This window comes from Mobula hypostoma, chromosome 9 (assembly GCF_963921235.1).
Source record: "Mobula hypostoma chromosome 9, sMobHyp1.1, whole genome shotgun sequence".
NCBI lineage: Eukaryota > Metazoa > Chordata > Chondrichthyes > Myliobatiformes > Myliobatidae > Mobula > Mobula hypostoma.
In genome coordinates, this window is record NC_086105.1 from 105549258 (window position 1) to 105572563 (window position 23306).

At 37.3% G+C, this 23306-nt stretch overlaps 1 protein-coding gene across 2 annotated transcripts in view; it reads right to left on the minus strand.

The window, feature by feature from the left end:
- Positions 1 to 1673: 1673 nt before the first annotated feature.
- pigq (phosphatidylinositol glycan anchor biosynthesis, class Q) overlaps positions 1674 to 23306 on the minus strand; it is a 60183-nt gene continuing 38550 nt past the window's right edge. For both annotated transcript variants that reach the window (XM_063058833.1, XM_063058831.1), the window contains exons 7-11: positions 14934 to 15045; positions 13474 to 13554; positions 12290 to 12404; positions 9590 to 9651; positions 1674 to 5575 (exon numbers count right to left, since the gene is read on the minus strand). In XM_063058833.1, the coding sequence (XP_062914903.1) occupies positions 5420 to 5575; positions 9590 to 9651; positions 12290 to 12404; positions 13474 to 13554; positions 14934 to 15045 (526 nt within the window). In that variant the 3' untranslated portion in view covers positions 1674 to 5419. The remainder of the gene's footprint in view (positions 5576 to 9589; positions 9652 to 12289; positions 12405 to 13473; positions 13555 to 14933; positions 15046 to 23306) is intronic.

Sequence of the window (23306 nt, forward strand, 5' to 3'; positions counted from 1 at the left end):
AAAGGCATTGATCGTGTGGATAGCCCGAGGCTTTTTCCCAGGGCTGAAATGGCCAGCACAAGAGGGCATAGTTTTAAGGTGCTTTGAGGTAGATACAGAGGAGATGTCAGGGTTAAGTATTTTACGCAGGGAGTGGTGAGTGCGTGGAATGGGCTGCTGGCGGCGGAGGCAGAAGTATAGGGTCTTTTAAGAGACTCCTGGATGGATACATGGAGCTCAGAAAAATAGAGGGCTATGGGTAATCCTAGGTAATTTCTAAGGTAGGGACATGTTCTGCACAGCTTTGTGTGCTGTAGGTTTTCTATGTTTCTAAGAACTAATGATTTGAAGATTAAACTGTCACATCTGCCACATCCTCACCTTTTTAGTTTGGTTAACCCTCACCTGGTTTGATTCCTTCTACTTGCATTTTTGTTTCAGTTAATCAGTTTAGTTCATTCAACTCATTATGTCATTGATCATTAGCTCTTTTTTGTTATCTTTGTTTCGTCATGCACTGGGCTATATACCTGCAAAGTAATCAAGTTTTGATTTGAAAAATGATCTATGTTACTTTCTTTAATGAGATTCAAACATTTCTCTGTAACATTTAATTTTTTGAAAAATGTTTGGAAACCTAACATTTGCTTTTTTCTGACAAACACATGCTGAAGACAAAAAAATATCTAAAACAAAATTTATATTAAAAAATCTAGGGTACCTAACTCTTTTGCACAGTACTGTACACTTTCAGGGTTTTGTAACTTCTACTCAAAAGGGAGTGGGGAATGTCTGGGATGGGTGGGGTCTTTGATTACGTTGGCTGCTTTACTGAGATAGCAAGAAGTGTAGACAGAGTCTAAGGAAAGGAGGCTGGTTTTCATAAATTTCTAGTTAAATACGGAATTTAGTCAATTTATTGCAGGCACAGGTTTGGAGATGAAAGGAGAAGTTATTATGACCTAAATATTTACTTCATTAAGTAGCAATCTTTTGGTGGAAAGGAAGTGTTTAAATGTTAAAATTTTAATAAAGTCTTACCTATAAATAACTAAATGAAAAATGGTTGTCTATAAATGAATGGTATATTTTTAAGTGGTTGGTTTATAATTTGTTGGATTAAAAACTTTCAGGAATAGATTAACTAAATTAGTAAAATTCAGTGTATCACTATAATCCAAAATATGAAATGGTTGAAATCCTACTGGAGTAAATGGAAATAGATTTCTTGATACCAATTTGCATGTTAATTGTGAGAATTTATCCATTAACAAATTGAAGTTCATCTTAATAGCATTTGAATATAACAATTTGGACGTTATATCTCCAGGAAATTATATATAATAATCTGTTGCCCTGTAGATTAGTCTACAGGGCAACAGATTATTCTTGGAGAAATGGATAAAAGTCTTGTGATCCTGATCTATTTTAATTATTTCAGCACAATGCTATCAACATTAGGTAGAGGCTGCAGGTTTGGAGGATACTATTGGAGTAACCTGGGTGAGTAACTGCAGTACATTTTGTAGATGGTTCACACTGCTGCCACTGTACATTGGTTGTGGAAAGAACAATATAGCACTGCACTTTCATAATGAATATTTTGCTGAGCAAACCCGAATTGATTCCTTATATGCAGTTATTAAGAGCAGCAACACCCTCAAAAAAATCTGATGTCAAAGGGATTATCAGTTTCTGGTACAGTAGATCTACCAGCAACAGTAGGTTGAAAATGGGAAAACAGTGTCATAGTTAGGAGAATTTAAGTGCAGGCACATAGCTATCTGTCATTCCCTCTACTAGTGTTTAGGCTAGCTTGTTGGGTCGAGCAGCTAATGTGGAGAGTAGGTTGTGCTTGCTGATAGATGCTGGACTGTAGTAAGTGTTTCATCGGCATAGGATATAAACAGGAAGCAAATCAAAATAATGGTATCTTTAATATGCTTGTGTAAAACTTTTGAGCAGTTACAGGGGTATCTGAGTAATGTAGCCACTTAAAAAAGTATCAACTGAAAAAGTTACATTCAAAGATACAAATATGCAAATAAATAATAAAATGATATGGAAGCAGAGAGCAAACATAACAGGTGAAGTTTTTCAAATTTATTTTAATATTGACATCTTTTGTGTTGTCAGGAAACTTTTCAATGAAAAGACAACTAGTTAAAATGAAGATGGTGCTCTGTGTTCTTGTGGTTAGACTGCATAAGTCATCGTGGCTGAATCAGTTGTTTAGCTATGTGCAAAATACAAATCCAGACAAAGAACTGAGTCAGGCCTGTAATTTTAGATCCTTCTATTTTAAAAAAAGTATCCCCTTCATTTTCCAAGACACCTCGGAATTTAGTATGTTTGTTCCCCTCTCATTCTTTAAAACTTTATCTTACATACATCTGAGATGGAGGTAGATAAAGTTTTGATAGATTAGTGTTTGACAACTACCAGGACATAATATAGAGGAGCTGAGGCCTGGGCTACATCAGCTACAATCATATTGAATGGCAGAGCAAGCCTGAGCATTGAAGTGACCTTCTCCTACTCCTATTTTCTTCTTGTTGTTTGAGTAGCCCTTTCTTATAAGGCAGTTCATTCATTCCTAATATTAGTCTGGGAAACCTCTGAACTGCTCTCAACACTTCACCTTCCTTCCTTACATAAGGCAAACAATACACAATAATCCAGATGTGGTCTCACCAACATCCTGGATTTTGAAGCATTTCCCCCATATTTGGATTGAATCTCTCTAACAATCGTATAACATTAATAACATTTTGAATTTCTTGCACTATCTGCACACAAATCTTTTATAAATTTTGCACTAAATCTCCAAATTCCACAGTATCTCAGTGTTCATCTCGCCATTTAGATGATACATTTTTAGTTTTTCTTCCAAAATGATTTTACACTTTACCACAGTATACATCATTTCATGGATAATTGCCCAACCACTTAATCTTTATTCATCTCTTTATAGACTCCTTATGTTTTCTTCAACTTACTTTAGAATCTATTATCTTATCATCAGCAAATCTAGATTCCATTCCCTAAGACCCTACATACAAGTCAATTACCATGAATTTTTAAAAAAAGTTGTGGCCTCAGCCACTGATTCTTGTGACATTCTACTTGTTACATTTGCCAACCAGAAAGATCCATTTATGCCTCCTCTGTTTCCTGTTAGCCAGCTGATCTTCAATGCATGTGATTACATTATCTTTTACATGATGAACTTTTACTTTCTCAAAATCTTAGTACGTCTATTAATTGTACTTTATCCACAACAAGTTACTTCTTCAACACATTCTAATAAATTGGTCGAAGTTCATTTCCCTTTCAAAAAATCATGTCAACTTTGCCTTATTACCTTGAATTTTTCTATTGCCCTATTATAACATATTTAACATAACCTTTAACATTTTTCATTAGACAGGTGATAAGCTTGTGGTAAATTGTTTTCTAATTCTTTTTCGAATAAAGGAAATGTGAAATATGATTTGCCTCCAACTAGAATAAAATAATAAAATGCTAGTCAATGGCAATGCACTTTGTATGCTATGTATCTTGGCATTTAAATCGTAGGTTTATTACTGATGTGTCAAATTAATTGATATGTGAATCTTCTTTGGAACTGTTAATGAAGCCGTAACACACATACAAATGGCATTGAGAGATTTTATTCATTATGGTTACTAATCAATTTAATTTATGGTACCAACTTGACTTTTACAAAACCTGGTAGTACAATCTGAAAGTAAAATTTTCAGAAGAAAAATAATTTTGATCACATTAATGGACTGGAATTTCATAAAATCAGACAATTTACATTGATTTTCCCATTGGAAATTTGCATCATAAAACTTCCAGAGAATCTCATTTCCATCTGCCATTAATTTTAAAAACAGGAATGTAGTAAGGCAGATAAAGGAAAATCCTCATTAATAATTAGGCTGATGGAAGCTGCAAAACTTATACCACACTCTCTCTGTTCCTCTCACTTCATGAAAATTGAAGTTAGTGAAACATGCACAGCACATTGTTTATAGCACATCTAGCAAAGGACCAACGTGAAAGTGACTGTCCATTACAGTATATTCTTCTTTGAAAGTTTTGTCACAGTGAAGTGAATGAAACCAAATTTTGGAAGAGCTGTATAACATAGAGCTACTATATTGTGCATTTAGCACAAGGAAGGAAAAAACAAATTCCAAGCTAATAAACACCAGAAACAGAACTTTGTTGCATTAAATGCTTCAGGTTTTAATTGGTTACTAACAACTGTTAAAAATTCAAGAATTTTGCATGACCTGTGTTTGGCAAATGACTGAAGATTATGGAAGAGCTTTTGCAGAAAAATCCAGGCAAGTATTTCTTACAATATTAAACAACATTTCTGATGTCATTGTTTCAGTATGAGTTTTCAGGAAATCCCAGGCCAATGTAGCTATTCAGATTACAATCTGTGGGGTACATTACAAGATCAAATGACAATGAAGGCTTGTCTACAAAATTTAATGACTGGCCGAGAAATATCGCTTTCAGGCAGTTGCCAAGAACTAGATGTCACATTGTACAGAGAAGCAACAATGCATTTTTGAACAATAAAATAGCAACAGGTTTGTGCCGTAAAATACATTATTAAAATATTGTATATTTCTGAAATATTTTATAGGCATTGTAATTGGTATAGAATGCCTAACATTGAGGCCTTCCTCTGTACATCTGAAAAACCACGTTGTAATCAAGGAGGTAAGGAAAATACAAAGCAGTTAAATTGTTCCATTACAGGGCAACACATGGTTATTACATCAAATTAGCAGAAATTTAGTTTTCATTTAAAAAAGTGGAGTTTCTCTTTTAAATTACTCCAAAATGCAAGTATACTATTTTCTCAAGTTAGAGATGATTGCATCAATTTGATGAGATCTTAAGAAAATCGTTCAGAATAATTGGTAAAATGAGCATTTTATAGGGCATTTAAAGTACTAATATACATGACATACCACGTCACTATACTTAGAAAGGAAACACATGTCCTTAATGAATGAAACATGATTTTATCTACAAACAGTGCAATAACATTGCACTTCTATAGCAAACTGAAGTGTATTCTTATAAATTGCAGAATTTGTACCTACCCAGTTAGCGGAAAAGCATACTTGTTCTGATAGAAAAGGCAAAGTGTGAAAATGTATTCTGAGATATGGATACTTTAATATTTTTATATTTCATAACTTAAAAAACTGCAGTATTATGTTAATCTACTGGCAATTTGGCACCATAATTTTGGTAATTGTTAAAATGAATCTGATTTTAAAGTTTTTATTCTTCAACAAATATAGCAATTCAACCTTATTTGAAAGAAAAACTTATAATTTTAAAGACATATAGCAATGCAGGAAATTGGGTATGAACATTAAGACTGCTCCCACTTAGCGTACATTTACTGAGTCTTGTTTCCAGTTTTGCGTTTCCATGGATAAATCAGTTTCCCAACAAACAGCTTCTTACAAAGCGCTGCCCATGAGTCCTTTGGATAACATCTGTAGGTTGGAAGTCTGTAGCACTTGATTATCATCCCATAGGTCAATGGGTTAATCTGTTGAAAACAGTGTAGGTTTTCACAAATAAAACCGCGGAGGTGTTTCATGTTTCAGAAAAGCCATAGCAACTCATTTATTGAACACCAAAACCTTGAACACAAAAGCACGCTAAAAGCTTTTACGTAATTAGGTCATCACGCCAGACTAGCCTTTTAAAATGAAACCCTAGCTCAATGTTGGTGGTTGTGAATTATGTACATTTCCACCAATTACATTACCCTACAATAGCAGCCATTACTTAACCAAATGCATATGTATTTTTTAACATTTTGTCAGGTCTTCTTGGGTATCATTGAATATTTCTTTCTTAATTTATAGCATTGGAGGAAGCAAACATGAGAGAAAGAATCAATTTCATATTTACTATAAGATCATAGTGCCTGCAATAGGTTAAAAATAAATAATTGATTGTGGAAACCTTCTTGTCTATTATTCCAGAGTTAATGTAACAACCTAATATAGTTGTTTCTTTATCAACTGGCTTGCGAGGTATTAATAAAATAAAACTGCTAGAATAGCTAGATGACAGTGTTTAAAAGACCATAAGACATAGGAGCAGAATTAGGTCATTCAGCTGATTGAGTTGTCTCTGCTATTCAATCATGATTGATTTATTATTTTCCCTCAATCCCATTCTCCTGCCTTCTCCCTGTAACCTTTGACTACTCAAGAAACTATCAACCTTCACTTTAAATACATCAAATGACTTGGCCTTCATAGCTGTCTGTGGCTATGAAGTTCACACATTCTACCTTTTCAAATCTTTTTATTGTTATATCATACAAAAGAAATAACACGAGTACATTGAAGTAACAACACTTACAATGTTTCAAAAAAAGACATTATCTTAAAGATTGAAAAAAAATTTGTGATAACAAAAAAAACCTACGAAGCAGAAAAAGTGGGGGGAAAAGAAACCCCATTAGGTGTACAACCCCGGAGCCATGCGTCATACAAAAAGCTTCTAAAAATAAACATCAAACCGCCAGCAAGAAAAGAAAATATACCAAAGAATTTACAATTAGATCATGGAAAAAATCTATCAATTAGCTCAAATGATAATGACGAGCAAATGAGCCCCATCTTTTCTCAAAATAGGGTTCAAAGGTTCGACTTCTAATTTTCTCCAAACTAAGACATAGCATCACTTGAGAGAACCTTTGTGACAAAGTGGGAGCTGATGTATCCTTCCACTTCAACAAAATGGCCCTCCTAGCTATCAATGTAACAAATGCAATAACATGTTGGTCAGACACAGAAATACCATGAATATTTTGAGGAATTATTCCAAAAAGCACAGTTAATTTATTAGGTTGTAGATTAATTTTAAGTGCTTTAGAAATAGTTGAAAAAATAAGTTCACACATTCACCACCCTCTGGTTAAGGTTACTTCAGTCAGTGACAACTGACCTTTCCTGGCAGCTATCATTAGATACATTATGTAAAAAAAACTAGAACTAATAACATAAGCTGCCTTTAATGCTATGAAGTTACCTGGTGTTGTTACAAAGGCAAAAGAAAACACAAAATGATTGGAGAAATATTAGTACCTGTGACAGAAGGTATCATGCAAGTAGTACATTTAATAAGAAGAAGGGTGAGGTAAACTCTACACATACTTGGAGAATTGGAGAATAGAGTGAGGGTAGGATTGATAAGAGATAAAAGAGGAAATGTTCCTTGAGTTAGAGGATAGGGAGGGTCCTTGAATGAATACTTAGCTTCACTGTTCACCAGTGAGAGGGACCTTGACAAATGTGAGGTTAGTGTAGAACAAGGTAATGTGCAGAGACATGTTGTGTTGAAACTTTTGAAAAACATTAGAATGTACAAGTTCTGGGGCTGGACAGGATATACTCCAGGTTACTACAGGAAGTAAGGGACGAGATTGTTGCACCATTGACGATGATCTTTGAGTCCTCACTGGCCATGGTTTTCTTTTGTTTAAGGAGGGTCGTAGGGATAATCCTGGGAATTTTGCTCAGTGGTGAGCAAACTATTGGAGTGTATTCTTAGAGACAAGATTTCTGAGCATTTGGACAAACATAGTCTGATTAGGGATAGTTAGCATGGCTTTGGGAGGGGCAGGTCGTTCCTCACGAGCCTCGTTGACTTTAAGTATGTGATAAAGCAACTGAGGAAGATAGAGCAGGTGTATATGAAGTTAGTAAGTCTTCGACAAGATTCCCCATGGTAGGCGTAGGCTCATTTGGAAAGTCAGGAGGCAGTGGATTTAGGGAAACTTGTCTGTGTGGATTCAGAATTGGCTTGCCCACAGAAGGCAGGGGGTGGTAGGAGATGAAGCATATTCTGCCAAGATGATGGTGATGAGTAGTATTCCACAGGCATCTTTTCTGAAACCGCTGCACTTTGAGATTTTTATAAATGACTTGGATGAGGAAGTGGGGGGGGGGGGGTTTAGTAAGTTTGCAGATGGTACATAGGTTGGCAGTGTTGCAGACAGTGTTGGAAGTTGTTGTACTTTACAATGGGCATTGACAGGATGCAGCGATGCACTGAGAAGTGGCAGATGGAGTTCAAACCAAAAAATTATGCAATGTTGTACTTTGGAAAGTTGAACTTGATAGCAGAGTACAAAGTTAATGGCAGGATTCATAGCAGTGTGGAGGAACAGAGGGATCTTGCAGTCCAAGTCCATAGATCCCTTAAAGCTCTCACGCATTTGATAAGATGGTTAAGAAGGTGTATAGCATGTTGCCCTTCATTAGTCTGAGCATTGAGGTCAGGAGGTGTGAGGTAATTTTGCAATTCTATAAAACTCTAGTTAGACCTCACTTGAAATATTGTGTTTGTTTCTGGTTGCCTCATTATAGAAAGAATGCAGAAGCTTTAGAGAGAGTGCAGAGGAGATTTACCAGGATGCTGCCTGGACTGGAAAACATGTCTTATGAGAAAAGGTTGAGCAAGCTAGGACTTTGCCTCTTGGAGCAAAGGAAGATGAGAGGTGAGTTGATAGGGGTGTATCAGATGATAAGAGACAAAGAGCCGAGCCAGCTAATGCCTTTGTCCCAGCATGTCAATGGTTAATACGAAAAGACATACTTTTAAGGTGTTTAGAGGGAAGTATATTGGAGATGTCAGAGGAAGGCTTTTTTTTAAACACAGAGTTGTAAGTATATGGAATACACGGCCAGGAATGGTGGTAGCTTCAGATATATTAGGAACATTTAAGAAACTCTTCGATAAACACATGAAACATAGAAAACCTACAGCACAATACAGGCCCTTCGGCCCACAAAGTTGTGCCAAACATGTCCCCACCTTAGAAATTACTAGGCTTACCCATAACCCTCTATTTTTCTAAGCTCCATGTACCTATCCAAAAGTCTCTTAAAAGACCCTATGGTATCCGCCTCCACCACCGTTGCCGGCTGAAAGAAAAATGAAGGGCTATGTGGAGGGAAGGATTAGGTTGATCTTTGGAGTAGGTTAAAAGGTTGGCATAGCACTGTGTCTGTACAGAGCCATAGTATTCCATGTTCTATGTAATATGGACAGGTTGGAATGAGCCCTGGAATGAGAAGTTAAGACATTCAAAACTTCTAATCTGAAAATACTTGGGGGGGGGGTGGTGGGGAATGACGGATTTCTATAAAGTCAGCTTCAGAAGAACAGCAGTAAATCAGCCTAAATGAAGTTGCAGCAGCATAACCAATGACTGAGGGCAGCAACATCTATTATTGCACTGGAGAGGAGGAGATTAACGGTGTTATAAAAGTGGGATGACGCACAATAAGGCAAACATTGGTCAAGTTAAGAGGCGTCAAAAGCAATCCCTTCAGTGTCTGTGGTAAATGAGCCAGAAGAGTTTGCAGAGAGAAATAGGTGAAATCAATTGAATCAAAATGGAAATAAATATAAAACAGATTATCCTTGAATACATTAAATTCACAAACTAAACTTTTTGAAACGAGTATTATGACATAACTACTTTAAAAGCTTATCTCTACTTACTGGCAAAGCAATAAGGCCATTTAGGATAACTTACCTGCATCAATAAGTGAAGAGGTTTACCAGCAACCTTCTGGAAAACTTGAAACTTAACACCAGCTGTACATAAAACAAAGAAAAAAAACATTCAGCACTCAACCTCACTTCTGTAAATGGATACATAATTATTTTCATAAAGCAAATTTTAAGCTGTCCCAGACATCAAGGATTAGAAAGATTAGCTTTATTTGTCACGTGTACATTGAAACATACAGTGAAATGTGTCCTTTGCGTCAACAACCAACACAGTCCGAGGATGTGCTGGAGGCTGCCTGCAAGTGTCACTGTGCTTCCGGCGCCAACGTAGCATGCGCACAACTTACTAACCCCAACCTTTGGAATGCAGGAGGAAACCAGAGCACCTAGAGGAATCCCATGTGGTCACAGGGCGAACGTACAAACACTTTACAGACAGTAGCAGAAAATGACCCCAAATCACTAGTGCTGTGATGCACCCCTTTTAAATGAAAATCTGAGATTTTCCTGCATACGTTATCAAATGTAGAACTTCCAGACATATTTGGAATTCAAACCTGTTAATGTGCCCAACCTGCTGGACCTCTAGTTTGTTTCTTTATGTTAGGGATGGTGGGGGAGGGCTGGGGAATTGTCTTGCTGATCATGCCCGGCTAGACCCAGCACAGGATCTGTAACCACATCGATACCTATGGTGATTGTAGAGCTACAAGTTCTATTTTTGAAAAAAATCATATTAAAACAATTGATTTATTTATCACAGTTCACAAACATTCTTAGATATGTTATTTTTTATAATTATTATAAAATTATAAAATTGGCGCGTGGTCAAGTGGTTAAGGCATTGGTCTAGTGATCTGAAGGTTGCTAGTTCAAGCCTCAGCTGAGGCAGCGTGTTGTGTCCTTGAGCAAGGCACTTAACCACACATTGCTCTGCGATGACACCGGTGCCAAGCTGTATCGGCCCTAGTGCCCTTCCCTTGGACAACATTGGTGGCGTGGAGAGGGGAGACTTGCAGCATGAGAAACTGCCTGTCCTCCATACAACCTTGCCCAGGCCTGTGCCCTGGAAACCTTCCAAGGCGCAAATCCATGGTCTCACGAGACTAATGGATGCCTATATATTATTGAATGTGAGAGACATTTTAAAAAGTTAAATAACCCTCACAGATTTGACAATGGAAGAAGCAGGAGGTGACGCTTCCTCAGCTCATTATTGGAAACAGTGCTGCTCTTCAGGCCTGGTCACTGGAAGGCAGGTTGCTCCAGGGCAGCAGTGTAAATATCTGATCTGGATCTGGTACGGACATTTCAAAGGAGAGAGGTGGCAGGGAAGGTGTGTGAGCAAATCTAAGCCAGTAAAATTTGTTAGCTGAATTAATGAGTATGTACAGATTATCTTAAAGGTTAGCTTGATCTGTCACCATACACATTGAAATATGGAGTGAATTGCATCCTCTGTGTCAATGACAAACACATCTGAGGATATGCTGGGGGCAGCCCGCAAATGTCCCATGCTGCTGGCAACAACATAGCATGCCCACAACTTACTAACCCTAACCCATACTTCTTTGAAATAAAGTCATCGTGGCCATTATGATTTATCAATTACCAATATACATTATGTGCCAATTTGATTTAATAAATGGGCAGGGACAACATACAAATATAATTATGAATGAAATTTTAACAGTCCTCTACAGTTGTCAAGCTATAGTAAAATTCCATTACTCCAGCAGGCTCAGAAATTTAGTGCTGTCAGACAAGTGGATTTTCTGGACTGCATGGCATGTGTATATATAATTATATATTTATAAATTTTCAGGTGAACCTGTTAAGTTTGAATACAGAGTGGGAAACTGGGGTCCTGATGTGTGAAAGGATGTGCTGGCTTTGGGACTCTGGTGAGTGAAAGGGAATGAAGGAATCATTAGCCAATGACCCAGTTCCCAAATCATGTGGAATTCTGAATAGTCAGGTAGCAGATTATTGGAATTTTACTTATGCCTGGATAATGTATCAACATATGTTATCACATATCTTACAAACTTTGCTGGTAATTTTCTGATTTTTCTGTATCTGTAGAGATATTTAAGCATGACAACATCTCAAATTTAAAATGGAAACAGCCAACAGTCTGAAATACAGGCTAATCTAATCAACAATGTAAAATAAGTCAGCAGGGGATGTCCAAGGCCTGAAAGCATACACTTCAATATAGAAGTGCACAATTTACAATTGATGTTGCCCTGCTCTCCCTTACAGCAGTAAGTTACATTATAGCACCTCTGAAAATGTTCAGTTGAATCCAATTCTAAACAAATTTATAATGCATGAAATCTTAAATACTGACACTGAAGATTTACATTTACAAGTGATTCATTCTCTCAAAATGTAAATACTTTGGAGTTTAATAAAATTGTTGATTTTATTTACGTTTTTCTTCATATTTTGTTATAGTACAATTTTATAATTAACTAAAAATCTCCTAGTTTAGATGCAGCCCGCGTCAATGAGGAACGGAGCGGAATATTGCTTGCCCTGTTCAAAAACTCCACAGATGCCCTCTTAGGTACACAGTATTGAAAAGGATCATGATCTATTAGAAAAAAAAACTATCAGTGGAATAAATGATGTGCTGTTCCTTTGACAATAATCAAAATCAATGCCAATGTTTCTCACAGCTTAAAGCATCTAACAATTAATTCAGATTTTACAATACCTGCAAGGACATAAGGCCGGCACAGTCTGAGTCCTAATGCAAATAATGGGAGGGTGTTAATGAAGTCCATGAGCAATTGAATGAGACCCTGAATAACTACCACCACCAATCGTAACTGTTCAAGAAAGACAATAAAAAGACAAAGGTCAGTCAAACATAAACTGTTTATGATCCACCTATTCTTTTGGTTGGTGTAAAACCTACCCTTCAGCCTCCTGTTTGCTTCAGGAACATAGGTAGGCTTATCACTGCAAAATCCTCCAAATCCACTAGCAGCATAAGCAATGTTAGTGAACCTGTCCAGTTCTACAACTGGTGACATACCTGACAACCGGCTAACAAGAAGTATTCCAAAGTCTGTCATAGCCTGAGATCAGTAGGAGGATATTAAAAACATTTCAAGAATGTTCTCAAGGACTCCCCAAAATAAATGCAACATTTTCACTCATTCAATGGTCAACTTTATTTGGTCATATACATTTACATCTATTAGGAATTTGATGTGGTATGTTCGTCAGGACATGACATGCAACAAAAAAGCCAAAAATGATAAAGAATAAAGAATTATATAAAATAAAGTTAGAGGTTAAAGGACGGATATGGAATAAAACGTGAATACATACCAGCATATATTTACAATGGAAACAGCATTATAAAAAAGTGGCTTTGTGTCCGCAGTGCAGTGATGAGGGTAAAAGACAGGTTGTGTGTGTGAGTGTATGAAAGTGTGAGTGAGTGTGTGTGTGTGTGTGTGTGTGTGTGTGTGTGTGTGGGCGCGCGCGCGTCTAACTAGAATGGTTGACTCTGGGGAATCCCTGATCCATGACCAATCAAAATTGAGAAGGCACCAAAGCCCTTGGAAATGAAAATGGAAGAACATTTCACCAGGCACTACTCAAGTACTTTCTGTCACCTCACAACCCAAAGAATTGAAATGGACATAAGTTTTTCTCCATCCTGAGAGACTGCCCAAGAAGGAATGTAAAATCTACCCCATGAACACATAAGCAGCATCCTTTTAACCATGGTCTAACCACAGAATTATAGATAATCATACCACAGTTACACATGATATACAGTTAGATACAGTATGGAAGACAACTTTTCGTAGATCATTCATACTAATCATATTGCAGTATATGCATCTTAATCAGGCTTACTGAAGTACAACCAAAGTTCATTACCAGTGTAAAGACAAGGTAATACAGTGCCGTGGTTGGCAAGAGGAATAGGAGAACGGTGAAGAGCAATGTTCCAATAAACAGCTGTAAACAAAAATAAAAGACATGAGTGGCTGTTATGTAAAAACCTGCATTTAATAACCTAAAAAAGATTATGGAACAAATTCTCTACTTTTACGGACCCAGAGCTCCCATCTTGGAGGTTCAAGCTTATGGTGAAAAAGGTTACAGCACCATACACCCCAGTATACTCTAATTCAGATTTAAGGTTCAAGGCTGAGACTGGATTCCAATGAAATATAGGGATTTGGGAAAGTATAGGAAGCACGTTTGAGGATTAGGCTCTGCCGTGATCCAATAGGACAGGAGAAAGAGTTGCTTATCATTTTATTTCCTAATCTAAGCCTAACTATTGAGCATTTGAGGTCAAAACTACACTACAGCAGAGGATGCATTACTCTTGAACACAGCTTTCAATAAAAATGCATACTGCAATGGTTTGGAAAATGGAGTGTGCAGAAAGGTTGGTAAAGCACCATTTACCCAATCTGCAGGACAACCTTTTATCAATAGATAAAGTCTCAAATTTCACAAATGAGACTTCTTGCACTTAGTCTCTTGAAGCAACTTTAAATATCAAACCTCTCCTCCACATTGCCCTTTATAATAATAGATGACAATAATGTTTAAGAAGTAGAAAAAAAACACCTGGCATCACCCCTTACTGATGGGACTAGGAAGGCAAAACTGTCTGCAATTTCAGCACAGCTTTAGAAGTCAACTTCCGAGTTTAAAAAATAGACCATGTCAATGCAAAGAAACTTCAACTAGTTTTACCAGATATAGACTGAAGATTTTTATTGATATCACTGTACTTTTCCTCTAGAAAAGGCTACGAGAAATTAGTTATCCCTTAAGAATCAACTGTTTGAGTGGTCTGCTACTGTACATGCAGCAATAAGAAATTTTATATTTTGGAATGTTATAACCTTTGTAGATAAGTTCTTTTTGTATTAAATAGGAATTACATGGCTGCATGGACAACTACAAGATAAGACCAAAATATGTGGTAAATGGTAATACCGTTTCTCTCACCATGGATGCACTAAGACCTACTGCACATTTTCACTGTTTTCTGTTGAAAATCTTTGTCATTTAACTACCAAAGTATATATGTAGGTACTCTTTATAGACTCAGCGCAGCCTTCTTTTTTCCCCGGGAACCCTGTCTTCTTCACTTAGCTGTACCCACCTATATTGGTGTATAATTTTAAATTTGCCTTTATGGATTTATGAAAGTCATGAGATTTCATATGGCTCATGAATAAGATGCCACAAACTACCTAGGAATGTTTACTCGGTGGGTACATAATCTTTTCAAATTACTATTATAAAAAGATACAAACATACTTCCCCAAAGCTCTATCACTCAGTAAGTGTAGATATCAGTAAAAACACTCCACCTGATCCAAGTCATAACTGCAGGAGTCCACACGCTGCCTCAGAACATTCCACTTCTTCCCTCTGAACAATCGCCAGAGAGATGACAAGCCACAGATCTTCAAACAATAGATTCTACATACAAAATGTATAAAAATTTCATGTTTTACTGTACATGTGGAAACTTTACAGCACAGAAAAAATATCTTCATGAAGCGAGGGCAGTTTATAAAAAATGTTTAAAAGCATGACATTTTTTTAAAAAAAACAAAATCCTTTGCTGATTATTGATTTCAGGAAGAGGAAACGGGGTCCACGAGTCAGTTCTCACAGTTCTCATTGGGGATCAGAGAAGGAGGGTCAACAACTTCAAATTCCTTGATGATCATCTCAGAGGGCTTTTCCTGGGCCCAGCGCGCAAATGCAATTACGAAGAAAGCATGGCAGTGCCTCTACTTCCTTAGGGGTTTGCGAAGATTTGGCATGATATCTAAAACTTTGTCAAACTTCTATAGATGTGTCGTGGAGAGTATATTGACTGGCTGCAGCATAGATGCTATCGAAATACCAATGCCTTTGAACGGAAAATCTTACAAAAAGTAGTGAATACAGCCCAATCCATCACATATAAAGGCCTTCCAAACATCGAGCACATCTACTTGGAATATTGTTGCAGGAAAGCAGCATCCATCATCAGGGACCCCCACCACCCAGGTTATGCTCTTTTCCTGCTATTGCTGTCAGTAAGGTGGTACAGGAGCCTCAGGACTCACACCACCGGGTTCAGGAACAGTTATTACCCCTCAGCCATCAGGCTCCTGAACCAGAGGAGCTAGCTTCAGTTGACCCATCTTTGAACTGTTCCCACAGCCTACGGCCTCATTTTCAAGGGCTCTTCATCTCTCTTTTCAATATTTATTGTTTATTTATTATTATTTCTATTTTTCTTTTTTTATTCGCACAATTTGTTGTCTTTTGCAAACTGATTATCTGCCCTGTTGGTGTGGCCTTTCATTGAGTCTATCATGATTACTGCATTTATTGAGTGTGACTGTATTAAAACAAATCTCAGGTTTGTACATGGTGATATATGTACTGTGATAATAAATTTACTTTGAACTATAAAAGTGTATTCCACAATGTTATGAGACAGTAAAATTTGCATTGTGAAAGTTCTATTAAAAGTATTCAAATGTTCAGTTTCCTTTTTGCTTATCATCACAGGTTACAAAAATTAAAAAACACTGCCAGAAACAGGCTGAAATTTTGACAATTTGTATGTATGCTTTTAACCTCTTGAAAACTTTGCATTATTTAATGTTCAAATCTTTTAATTTTTTGTTCTGTGATATAATACTTTTTCATTGGACCTATTCACACAACTGCTATCACTTTCACCGAGAACATTATTACACTGTAAAATGTAAGTTTAAATAAAGATTATTGAAGATTATTCTAGCAAGACTCAAAATACTTCGTGTCTCTGCAGATCAAATACTTATGAATTAAGCATAATTATGTGTCAGTTACTTGCAAACATTTCACAAAACTAGTTGGACTTCAATGGAATTTAATCTGTTACTCAATTGCAATAGAGTCCTATTCAGTACGTACAACATTAAGAGATCTTTACACATCCAACCATTTTGTTTATACATCAAATAATTTCTTAAATTTTATTTGAAAAATGATGGTGTTGACTGTGACTTACAATCTGCCTTCTTCTATTGGATCTGCACAATGCTTTATTCAGGGATGTAGAGAGAAATGCAAGAATATAAAGATGTACAGTGGAAGTCCGTGAGGAGGAACTTTAAACTAATTACAGAAAAGTGTGTCAAGAGAGGCAAAGGCAGAAAGGATGAGAAAAAAGAGAACTGAAACAAAGTTCGCAGTAAATTTATTATCAATGTACATATATACCACTATATATTGCCCTAAAATTCATTTACAAGCATGGATGGTGGGGATCCTTGAAGATGGATGCTGCTTTTCTGCAACAGTACTCCTTGTAGACATGCTCAGTGGTGGGGAGGACTTTACCTGTAACAGACTGTGCTGTATCTACTGTACTACTTTCTGTAGACTTTTCTATTCATTGTGTCTCCAATCCAGGTTGTGATGCAACCAGTCAACATACTCTCCACCACATATCTATAGAAGTTTGTCAAAGTTTTAGATGACATGTGAATCTCCACAAACTTCTAAGAAAGTAGAGGTGCTGCCATGCCTTTTTTGTAATGCCAGTTAGGTGCTGAACCCAGGACAGATCCTCTGAAATGATAATGCCGACGAATTTAAAGTTGTTGACCCTCTCCACCTCTGATCCCGATTGGCTCATGGACCTCCGGTTTCCTCCTACTCAATAATCAGCTCTTTGGTTTTGCTGATATTGAGCAAGAGGTTGTTGTTGTGGCACCATTTAACCTAATTTCCAATCTCCCTCCTATAAGCTGATTCATTACCTCCTTTGATTCGGCCAACATCAGCAAACTTAAATATGGCAGTAGAGCTGTAATTAGCCTCACAGTTACAAGTATAAAGTGTGTAGAGCAGGGGGCTAAGCACACAGCCTAGTGGTGCACCTGCACTGATGGTGATTATGGAGGAGATGTTGTTGCCAATTTGAACTGACTGGGGTCTGTAAGTGAGGAAATTGAGAATCCAGTTGCCGAAGGAGGCATTGAGGCCTAGGTCTTGGAGCTTATTGATTAGTTTTGAGGTGAGGATAGTGCTGAATGCAGAGCTGTAGTTAATGAAGAGCATCCTGTTCCAAGGTTGAGTGAAGAGCCAAGAATAGTTACAAGCCATTCTTAAATAAAAGAAACATTCAACAGTAATGCCGCAGAAGCTCTATAATAAAATAATGTCATAAATTATCACTATCACATTTGAAAATTGTAGCACTTTACCAGACTGTTCCCACCTCTTACCATTTTAGAAACATAGAAAACCTATAGCATAATACAGGCCCTTCGGCCCACAATGCTATGCCGAACATGTACTTAATTTAGAAATTACCTAGGGTTACCTATAGCCCTCTATGGAAACCCATAGTTTCCATTTTCTTGGAAACTTGAGGTGCTTAGGGTACTCACATCTTTTAAGTAGATGCCACACCGAGGCAGAAAAATAGAGATATGCAGTTCCAGGATGTGATTTTTATGTAACGATGGTTATAGTGGTGCATCTATACTCCTACAATTGACCAATGTAGGCTACTCAGAGTCTCAGACTGCAAGTCATGCAGCTAATTTTTGGAACACCGTGAAGCATGAATGACGTTCCTAGCATACAATTTTTTTTACTAATCCATTTAGTTTCTTTTGACTGTACCAAATACTCCTTTAACTCTTTTACCACCGTTTTTTGATTTAGCTACATCAGCAAGCCACTGGAGATTGATAGTTCAGATACAAGTCTTTTGATGTAAATAAAGCATGACTATTAAAATGGATTGCACATCTCAGACAACTGGTTAGGTAATACAATCACAATTTAACTGATATCACAGTGAAGTTTAGATTGGTTCCAACACATTTTATTTTGTGAAGAATAATTACTATGGCTTTTAAAGAGTTAGCACATTTACTCATAGATCAGTAAGCAGCAGGTTGTTTCTGGCTTTACCAACTCAACCATCTGCAGTCTTGCAGGGTGTAAGATCAATATGCTATAACCTTCATTCCTCTTAAACAAAAAGTTAAAGCTGTCAATTGAAAATACATGGGGCCAACTTTTAAGGGGAATAATATCAACCAAAAGGAGAAACTTAAGTGAACAAATGTACTCTTTCTGGTTTTGCCTAAAGCTACACAGTAGGAGAAAATATTCATACTTATTGTACACTACAATATATCAAAAACTGGATTAAGTTCCAAGTCCATTTCTCACTTTTAGAAAATGAAACAGCAATGATTAAAAAATGATTAATGCCTATGTGGCATTTTAGTTCCTAAATCTATCAACTTTTCATGTTTGATTATTCCTTCCAGTTCAATTCCCTCATTGACCAAAGAATGTCAGATAACATAACTTGAAAGATGGAAAAAAAGGAATGAAAAAAAAACAAACACCATTTTAAAAGTTTTACTGTTCGGAAGAATTCCCCAAAGCTAAGTGCTTTAAAGCACTAGAAAACATCCATTTTCTGATTGCAATATTAGCTTTAAATGGATTCCCATCTGTTTTACAAACTGTCAAGTGTCAGGCACACATATAAAAAAAGTTGGATAAAATTTCATTTGAGTAAACTATTCAGTACAACATTTGCACATCCTCAATGTCTGCACCCGTTGCAATTTCATAAATTATGAGAACTTGAGCAAACAGAATATAAAGTAACAGGAAGCATTTCAATATTCGACATACATACAGTTTATAACACCACAAAATTTGTCAAACAATGCTTCTTTATAGTATGCAATAATTGCTTGCAAGAATCATATCTTTCTCCTGGAAACTGTGACTGAAAAGTACCTTTGTTTGGGAAATAAAAATTCCAATTGGTACACATTGATTGAACTTTGTACAAACAATAATGGCCTTCTGCTCTCCAGTATAAGCCTTCCAGATCAGGATAAAGAAATGCTGTAACAGTATTCACAAGAAATGTAAATACTGGAAACAAAATTAATAATATTCAGTGGTGCATAATAGCTGATGTTTTCATTAATTTGTAGTCAGAATTACATAAGGTTGTACTGTACAAGCTACAAACGCTGCAGCTGCAATATCCTCACAAACATGTCTGAATTGGGTTGAACCATTTAGAACGTAGAACAGTCCAGCAGAGGAACAGACCCTTCTGCCCACATTGTCGTGCCAAACCAATTAAATTGGTAATATGGGACACAAGAGATTCTGCAGATGCTGGAAATCATGAGCATCGCACACAAAATGCTGGATGAACTTCAGCAAGTCAAGCAGCATCTTTGGAAAGAAATGAGCTGTCAATATTTCGGGCTGAGATGCTTCATTGGGTCTGGTTGGTAGTCAAGATCATGAGGATTGGGAATCAAATGCCCAACTAAACTAATCCCTTCTGCATACACAATGTCCATATCCTTTCATTTCCTGCATATATATGTGCTTATCCAAGAGCTTCTAGAATGCTTCTATTTCCCTGCCCCTATCTACAACTGATCTATATCCTGCTGTATCCCTTGGAACTCTTCTATGCTATCTAAAACACCACCAATCTTTGTATCACTTGCAAACTTACAAACCCACCTATCTATATTTTTTTGCTACAAGTTGCATCTACTCTTACACCAACTGCTCCATCCTATGGCATATCACTGTTGCCAACCTCGTTTAAACCCCTAGCCGACAGCTCTAGCCAACCTGCCTGCAAGAATATTGGTATCCCTCAAGTTCTAAGTTCAGGCCATTAACTTCCCCAGAAGAGATCCCCGACCCCTGCACTAATTCTTCAGCCATACATTCATCTGCCATATTATACTATTCTTACACTCACTGGCACATGGCATTTTCTGCTTTTTAGCTTCTTACCTAGCTCCCTATAATTGCCCTTCAGGACTTTATCTCCTTTCCTCCCTTGGTACTCTGACTTTTGGCTGCTAACTCTCTCCTCTAAGAATGTTGTGGACCCAATCTTGCAAAGTAATGCTGCTACAAAACAATAAATTTCACAACAACATACATCAAAGTTGCTGGTGAACGCAGCAGGCCAGGCAGCATCTATAGGAAGAGGCGCAGTCGACGTTTCAGGCCGAGACCCTTCGTCAGGACTAACTGAAGGAAGAGTGAGTAAGGGATTTGAAAGTTGGAGGGGGAGGGGGAGATCCAAAATGATAGGAGAAGACAGGAGGGGGAGGGATAGAGCCGAGAGCTGGACAGGTGATAGGCAAAAGGGGATACGGGAGGATCATGGGACAGGAGGTCCGGGAAGAAAGACGGGGGGGGGGTGACCCAGAGGATGGGCAAGAGGTATATTCAGAGGGACAGAGGGAGAAAAAGGAGAGTGAGAGAAAGAATGTGTGCATAAAAATGAGTAACAGCTGGGGTACGAGGGGGAGGTGGGGCCTAGCGGAAGTTAGAGAAGTCAATGTTCATGCCATCAGGTTGGAGGCTACCCAGACGGAATATAAGGTGTTGTTCCTCCAACCTGAGTGTGGCTTCATCTTTACAGTAGAGGAGGCCGTGGATAGACATATCAGAATGGGAATGGGACGTGGAATTAAAATGTGTGGCCACTGGGAGATCCTGCTTTCTCTGGCGGTTTCACAACATTTCACAACATGTGCCGGTGATATTAAACTGATTCTGATTCTGAGACATTCCCAACCCTGGCATCTGGGAGGCAATATACCATACAGGAGTCTTCAACAGATCTGCAGAATTTCCTGTTTTGTTCCCCTAACTACTGAATCCCCTATCACAACCTCTCTCCTCTCCCTCTTTCCCTTCTGAGCCACAGAGCCAAACTCAGTGCTAGAGACCTGGCCGCCGTGGCTTTCCCTTAGTAGGCCATTCCTCCAACAGTACCCATGTGGTGAACTTATTATTGAAGGGAATGGCTACAGGAATACTCTTTACTGCTTGTCTATTCTCCTTTCCTCTCTTGACAATCACGCAGCTACCTGTCACCTGCAACTTGGGTGTGACTGCCTCCCAGTAGCTCCCAAGTATCAACTCCTCATTCTTCCAAATGAACTGTAGGTCATCCACCTCCAGTTCCAGCTCCCTAACATAGTCTGGAGGGAACTCACCCAGAAGTACTTCTCACAGATATAGCAATCAGGGACACTGGTGGTCTCCCAACTCCAAGAATCTACAAGAGAAGCACACCACTGACCAGGGATCCATTCTCGCTGCTCTAACTACAGGCTAATAAAGAAAGAAATGGACACTTGACAGAAACCTCAACCTAGCCTTGGCATAATAGTCAACCACATTGTTATAATCATATACAAGCAAGCTTAGGTTAAGAATGATTTCCTCAGTAGGACATTAGTGAATAAGATGCAGTTAGGTGACTAATTAATTTCAAAAACAAATTCTTCATTTGCTGTGGCAAGAATTGAAACAGGATAATTAGCCCAGGATTCTGGATCATGTATGCCAGTTTATAACAACTCACATTATTAGTGCATGCATATTTATCTCATGTGTATCTGTACTGAAGGTTTAAAAAAGAAAAAATAAAACAAATTCATTAACATATCATGGCAAATAATTCACAATTTCAAACTCAGCAGCTCTAGTGATGGCGATGGATTTTGAACTATAATTGTGAACTGCTTCTAAGATTTTGTAAAGAAGGTATTTTTCCTGCAGTAACTCAATTTTATTTTCTCTACTTTCAAAAACAATAATATTTCAGTTTAAAAAAACAGAAATGCTGGAAATAAATATACCCAGCAGCATTTGTGTATATATTTGTATTTCAGGCTGATTAATTTCCCTCCAAAAATGCAGCTTTGATCTTCTGATATTTCTGGAATTTTGTGATTTTTTTTCAGATTTATAGTATCAGTTTACTGCTTTTCAAATATTTCAATCATAAGATTTCTCAAGGAGCCGGTGACTTCCATACGTCACCTAAGTGTACATTAATCATGTATTTAGGACCCTGAATTTGTGTGGTGCAGGAAAACAATGGCAAGAATGTGGGGAGGTTAAGTGGGGATAAAAATCAAACTTGTAGCACCTGATCAGTTTACAAGTGGATACTCCACAGCAGTTACTGGAAAGCAGATGGCACAGAAACTCAGGTCTGTATCTCTTGCTAAGGATGCAGGGCTAATTCTAGTAAAGAGTCTGGAAACCAATGACAATTTTAAAACTATGAAGGGAGCCTGCTTAAAACAAAGATTTCAAGTATTCACTGATGAATTTCTTTAACAATAATAATTTAATATTAAAATCATTACGAGAAAAAATAATTTTCCTTTTTATAATGCATCTCCCTTAAACTTTAGCGGTAAGCAGTTTAAATATAAAATGATTTGCTACTTAATAGTGTTTATATTGACATCATCCCAAAAATGTGTTTGAAAAACTTACTGCACAGAACTTTGAAAACAAGCATTCCTCCACAATGATTGTTAAGTATTCTCAGTCAGGTCTGTTAACAAGCCGTGTTAAGACAAGCTATCAGTTTAAAAAGACTCAGTTGCACAGGATAGTTCCTTCTCCCCAATAACAACGTAAGTGAAAGCTTTCCACAGTTTTCTGTGAAAAGTGCACGTTTGTATTTTGGGGAAGGGAAAGCTGTATAAAACTTAACTGAGATGCATGTTACGATTGATTTAGCATGTTAATATTTATGGTTTTATTTCAGAACTAAATGGTTAAGCCAGTTGAAGGACTGCTGACACTTCTACAACTGCAGCTCAGCAAGAAGTGGCATTTTACGATTAACAAAAAAA